Below are 6,683 nucleotides of genomic sequence, written 5' to 3' on the forward strand. Positions count from 1 at the left end.
TTATTTAAAATAAAATATGTTACATTAAAGTGTTTCATGCGACCATGATGAATAAAAAACATACTTAATATCAAGCATTTTTACTGCACCAATGTGGAGAAATAACAATAAAAGTCCATATTTTCTCATATCTGAGCTCTTTGTTTGTGTTTTTGTTTGTTGTTATTTATTCGTTGTTTGTAAATCACTTTGGATCTCTGTGTCAGAAAGGTGCAATATAAATAAAGCTTTACACACACACACACGAGCAGCTGATCGATCAGATGATCAGATGATCGATCAGATGACCGTCACGTGGCTCAGTCAGCTGATGCTAACGCTAGTAGCCGCAGTGCAGAGACGGACTGACGGTCGGACAGGATGCCTTTCTCCGAGCTGTATTTCAACGTCGACAACGGCTACCTGGAGGGGCTGGTGAGAGGATTCAAAGCAGGAATACTGTCCCAGGCGGATTATTTAAACCTGGTTCAGTGTGAAACTCTGGAAGGTGAGTTTAAAACGGTGCTAACTCACAGCTAATGGCTGCTTAGCTGCTCGGGCTAACGCCAGCTGTCAGTGTCACAGCGGCTCGGCTCTGTCACACACACACTGTTATATGTTATATTAAAGCTTCCTGTGGTCGGGCTGTTGTGTTAGTGCATCGTTGAGCTGTGCGTCGACATTTTGCACTATTAAAGGCGACATTTCGTTTTATATTTGGTTATTTCTGGGACTTGGTGGCCAGCGAGCTAATGCTAACGCACTCCCAGTGTTTAGTGGTCTGTTGATCAATGATGGGTTTTTTTATTTTTTTTTTTAGAGGAAGTGAAACTACAGAAGAGATTTCTACGCTGTTGTGTTAATTCAGCTTCGATAAAGCCGCATTAAAGTTGGCTTTAGCAGTTTATTGTGCTCTTTAACGATGAACTGACTGCTAAACATCAGTATGAGAGACTTTATTGCAGTAAACAGGCTGTAAAAGGTAACAACAGTATTTCTCACTGTACTTCACCATAACACAAATAACACTTATCTTTTGTCTGTGCAGCATCAAAGTCCAGTTAAGATCCTGAATCCCAGCGAGCGTCCTGTTACATCAACACAAGACATTACCACACAGTAATAATGTCACTTTAATGTTAACTGTGGTGGTTTGTGTATTTCACTCACTATCAGATCAAACTGCATATTATTCCACAGTGGAAGTAAAACCAGTGGCTGTTGGGGAATAAATCCAAATACAGTGTTTATATGTGGAAAGCTGTTTCATCCTTATTGCTGTGTGATTTAAGATTACATTCATTGTGTCTGTATTTTAAAATAAACCTGTACTACGTCGTTGGGGCACACCTGCACAGAGGCGGCTCGGATCTGAGGGGCTGGGGGAAAACTGGACACGATTAGTTCAGAATTTATTAACGAATTGGCTCAGTTTTTTTTTATTTTTTTAGGTTTATTTCAAACTTAACTCATTCAGAATATTTTTCCTGCTCATCTGTACTTTCCGTGTGTCTCCTCTGCAGATCTGAAGCTCCACCTGCAGAGCACAGACTATGGCAGCTTCCTGGCAAACGAGGCGTCTCCGCTCACTGTGTCTGTTATCGACGACAAGCTGAAGGAGAAGATGGTTGTGGAGTTTCGCCACATGAGGAACCAGTCATACGAGCCGCTCGCCAGCTTCATGGACTTCATCACGTAAGCTGTCCTGTTGAAATGGCTCTTGAACTATAACGTGGCCTGTAAATGTTCTCTTATGAATTCTCCACAGTGACCAGAATCAGATGCACAGTGTTTGTATGCTGCTTGTACGGCGATGCTTCCACAGGGACATGAAGTTTCAAGCTTCTTTCACTGCACCATTACATCACACTGACATATTCTGGGTGTTACATTTATTACATTTCCCCAAAATTCAGCCTGACAGAGTTTATACATCTTTATAAAAGAGACTTAATCAGGCATTTTGGGAATTACATCAAGTCGTGCACGTCAATCAATCCAAGTAATCCTTCCTGAGTTCACCTTACTGAGGGGAAATGGTGGATACACAACGACCTTTGACTCTCAAGAAACAAACTCTTGTGAAAGCGACATTAAAGTGCTGAACGTTTTTACAAAGCAAACATGTACGGTAGATGTTTTAGTTGATTTCCTGGTTTGAGGTCATATCTGTACGTAATGACAACCAGCTTATAGAAACGTGTTTGAGAATGCTAATCCATAAGAGTGAATCCCTCTTGTGTCAGAGTATGTTATCTTGTGGCACTAAAGCTGCAAGCGGGGACTGTTATGTAACATCATTGGTGCATTCAGGTGTGCTTGGACACCTGAGATCTGTCACTTGCTGTAAAGCGATACATTGATGAGGTGTGTTGTTGGAAAAAAGAAACCCAGAAGAAAAGCAGAAACGAACACCACTAAAAATAGTTTTTTTGTTTTAAAAATGTTGAGTCATTGAATGCACCGTGTGTCCTGCCTGTAAATGCATTACAGTGCATTCGACACTAAGATAAAGGTGACTAAATGTTCATAGATTTCATGTCTCAGCAGGTTGTTTTTTATTCTGTACTATAATGGAAGGTTGGAAATGTTAATGTAGGCTTTAAAAACAGATGGCAGTGATATAAAATATACTGTATAATGTGTAGTAATGTGGACTAAAACCTGCCATAGGATATAAGTGATACTGTTTAAGAAAAAGAACAGATCCTGGTAGCAGATAGATTGTGTAAAGATAGTTTTGGCTTCTCCGCTTTTGTAATGACCACCCCCCCTCCCCACCCTACCTTGTGACTTCAGGTACAGCTATATGATTGATAACGTCATCCTGCTGATCACGGGAACCCTCCACCAGCGGGCAATCTCCGAGTTGGTGCCAAAGTGTCATCCACTGGGCAGCTTCGAGCAGATGGAGGCGGTCAACATCGCCCAGACCCCCGCCGAGCTTTACAACGCCATCCTGGTGGACACGCCCCTGGGTGAGTACCTCTATATGAACTGCTATTTAAACTAAATGATGTGAAAACTGGATAGTAATGTCTCCTGCCGAACAGAAGATGGTGCCACAGCTAAAAGAAACATTCTTTTCTTCTCAGCTGCATTCTTCCAGGACTGCATATCTGAACAGGACTTGGATGAGATGAACATTGAAATCATCCGTAACACACTTTACAAGGTAAAGCACATTAAAGTGATGATGGCAATAAACATATTTAATGATAAGTGTGTTATCTAAAATTAAAGGCAGGATGAAGTGAAACAGCGAGAGATGAAACAAAAATGTAAGCAAATAAGGAAAATAAGCATCAAACAATCATCTTAAAAATTGTGAAAGATACAGACAACAGATCAGCATTTGCAAATATTTTGTTGAATGTGGAAGTTATGTAAATTACAAGGCGGTATAGATTGAGTTTAGTTTTATGTTACAATTTGAGAACAAATTTTCTTAAACTAACAACTACATTGTGTCCTCTCAGGCTTACCTGGAGGCTTTCTACAAGTTCTGCTCCAACCTCGGAGGAACCACAGCTGACACCATGTGTCCTATTCTGGAGGTGAGTTTATAGGGTGGAAACACACGCACACACACACAACTGGAGGAGGGCATCTGAGTTAAAGTTGTAAGTTTGTCACATTCAGTCCCAATAAATTAGCTTTTTATTCCACAACAAAAGCAAAATTACATTTACTTTATAGTATATTAATTCACCTTTTTAGAATCCTATATTGACTGGAAGTAGGTCCAGTGAGATAAAAGTGTGTACATGAAACGTTGACGTGTGTTGAGGTTGGCTCATCCGTGTGCTTGTGGCTGTGGATTAAAGAGTCCGCTCACTCAGTCACTCGTTGTTGCTCCACTGATCTTCCCGTCTCTGCTGTAGTTCGAGGCCGACAGGAGAGCCTTCATCATCACAATCAACTCGTTTGGCACCGAGCTGTCCAAGGAAGACCGCGCCAAGCTCTTCCCCCACTGCGGCAAGCTTTACCCAGAAGGCCTTGCTCAGCTGGCCCGGGCAGATGACTACGAGCAGGTCAAGGCTGTGGCTGATTTCTATCCTGTAAGTCCAAAAGCTAGTGGCCTGCTCATAACACCTCACCTTTTAAATATATAATATGTAACAATTGACATGTTAACTTCTCTGGTTTTGCACCAATCCCTCTGAGTTTAGTATCTATGAAGTTAAAGCAAAGCAAACAGTCAGTGTACCTGCCACACTTGTATGGCTGTAACTCCCTGTTTTCCATTCTCCCGTTGGTGTTTGTTACAGTTTGTGTGAAGTTTAATGTTTTAATAATCACTATCGTATGTCTGAACTTGGCTCATGTCCTCAGGAGTACAAGCTGCTGTTCGAGGGTGCCGGCAGCAACCCAGGCGACAAAACACTGGAGGACCGTTTCTTCGAGCATGAGGTGACACATGATCAGACATACACTGACTCCCTAGTGGAGAGCTGTCTTCAACCCGTTCCACACAGCTGGTGCACTGTGTAACGTCTTGCTTTTTAATTACAGCGCCCATGTTAACAGGTTAGGCATTGCTTGCGTGAGCCAAGTCGAGGTTTCGCCTATTTTTGTGCGTGCGTGGTAAATGATCTGTTCATAGTCAGATCGACATTACACCAGGAACATATACACCTTTCATTATAGTTTCAGTGTCTGTATCTGTTGCAGAAATAGAACAAAAAAATAGTTTCTGTCGACACCTGCTATATCTGTTTCAGATTCAAAGCGTTTCTGTGTATAGAATCCATTCATTTGTAAACAAGGCTTCAATTGTATTGTATTTATCAAAAACAAACTCAATGTAGAATGACAGAGCTGGCCATATGTAAGACATTTTAAGTTTTAAAAAAGCATTTTTAAAAACAGATGGACTTTGTAATGATGACACTGTTTCTAAATGACCTCAAACTACTAGCTACAACACATGGCGATTTATATTTATACTGCAATAAGCTAATATCGTCTGACATTAGCTTATTGATAGTATGAAGTAAAGTGAAGCTATTTTCCTGTCAGTATGGTCATTCAGAGTTTGCTTGGCATTATTAGCTTTGTGGTGCTTGTACACTCATCAGTCTCTTCCTCCTTCCTGCGTGCAGGTGAAGCTGAATAAGCTGGCCTTCCTCAACCAGTTCCACTTCAGTGTTTTCTACGCCTACGTCAAGCTGAAGGAGCAGGAGTGCAGGAACATCGTCTGGATCGCTGAGTGCATCGCCCAGCGGCACCGCGCCAAGATCGACAACTACATTCCCATCTTTTGAGCCGCCTCCTCCTCCCTCCCACCTTCCATTTCTTCTTCTAAACCGTTTTCATTCAGTCTTATGTCTTGAACAGTGTCTCCAGTCCCACCTCGGTGTTAAAGATTCTGATGGTTTGATGCTAAATTTTCTCCATTCTTTCACTCGTAGGTGTAAATTGGTTCCCAACACCAGAGTTTGTTGTTGTAATGTGAGTTTCAGCAGGGCTCATTATTGCTTGCAAAGTAAAACACATAATCAAATGAAATACAGAATTTTAAAGAAGGAAAGAATTGCGTGATCCAACAGAGGTGGTTGGTGCTTGATTGAGCTCAGCAGGTAGGGGAGGAGGCCACTCATTTGACTTTCAAACACTTGCCTCTGATTGTCAAAACTTTCTGACGCACAGTATGTTGTTTATGTGGCACGCCCTGTCCACCCATCACCTCAGCTGGGAGGAATACAACAAGAAGAATTTGCAAGTCCCAGGAATGAACCCAACACACACACCAGGGCAGGAACTCCCAGCACAGCAAACACCAACCATCTTTTTTTGAGATCATGTTAATCTCCAGGCACATGAAACCCTTAAAGGTTCAGTATACTTTATGTTTCACATTCACCACCTACCAAAATCAGGTAATGGTCCCGTATCTGAACCTCACATGATCCCAAAACATCAGCCAGTCGGGAACAAAGCGGACATGAAAACATTCCTCAGCTCAGCATCAGTCTCCACCAGGTTCTGTGTAACCTGTGTTTATTTCTGTTTTAGTGCTAGGTTTTGTTAGCATGTCTGGTCATTACTGTGCTTTCCCCCCCAAAACTAACGAGTGAAATGTGTGAGCCCGCCTGGTTTGCTGTCTTACCTAGATTGTTGTTAGATATTAAAAATACAGCAGCTGAACAGGAGCTTCCAGTCCTCACCGTCCCTGTTCCTGTGTGAACTCTTGACTTTCTGTAAATGAACGTACTGGAAGAAGCAGAATCTAGTGAGTATATGACAGACTTAATGTTTAAAGTATACAAAGATATATAGATATTTAAAGATGACTTTATGATTTTGTTTTTTCATGCTGTAAAAATTGATTTATTGCTGTTTTGATCTGTTTCTTACTTGTGAAATGTGTATTGTAAATGTGACAAACAATAAACAGACTAAACTGCACTAACGCAGTTCTAAAAAAAATGTAAGACTTATCAAATGGCTTTGAAATATTTTCATTTGTTCGATGTGTTTATGTGGGTGACAAATGTAGGGTTAGCCCAGCACAGTGAATATCACAGCACAAAGAGTCAATTGCACTAAACACAATAATAATAATAATAATAATAATAATAATAATACAATTAATAATGATGAACTTTATTTATATAGCACTTTTCAAATGACAACAAGGAACATGAGCACGAAAGTAATAAAACAATGGAATGAATAAGAAGAAATAAATAAGAATGATG

General features: G+C 40.8%; 1 protein-coding gene across 1 annotated transcript; it reads left to right on the plus strand.

Annotated features, from left to right (window-relative positions):
* The first annotated feature begins 299 nt into the window (after positions 1 to 299).
* LOC118343582 (V-type proton ATPase subunit d 1) lies at positions 300 to 6,411 on the plus strand. Its single transcript, XM_035682489.1, has 8 exons — positions 300 to 487; positions 1,503 to 1,674; positions 2,779 to 2,957; positions 3,075 to 3,154; positions 3,459 to 3,536; positions 3,864 to 4,040; positions 4,315 to 4,392; positions 5,085 to 6,411. Exons 1-8 carry the CDS (start codon positions 361 to 363, stop codon positions 5,244 to 5,246), a joined length of 1,053 nt encoding a protein of 350 aa, XP_035538382.1. The 5' UTR covers positions 300 to 360; the 3' UTR covers positions 5,247 to 6,411.
* Positions 6,412 to 6,683: the final 272 nt, after the last annotated feature.

The sequence above is a fragment of the Morone saxatilis genome, unplaced genomic scaffold, assembly GCF_004916995.1.
Source record: "Morone saxatilis isolate NCDOM2014 unplaced genomic scaffold, NCSU_SB_2.0 Contig11, whole genome shotgun sequence".
Taxonomy (NCBI): Eukaryota; Metazoa; Chordata; class Actinopteri; family Moronidae; genus Morone; species Morone saxatilis.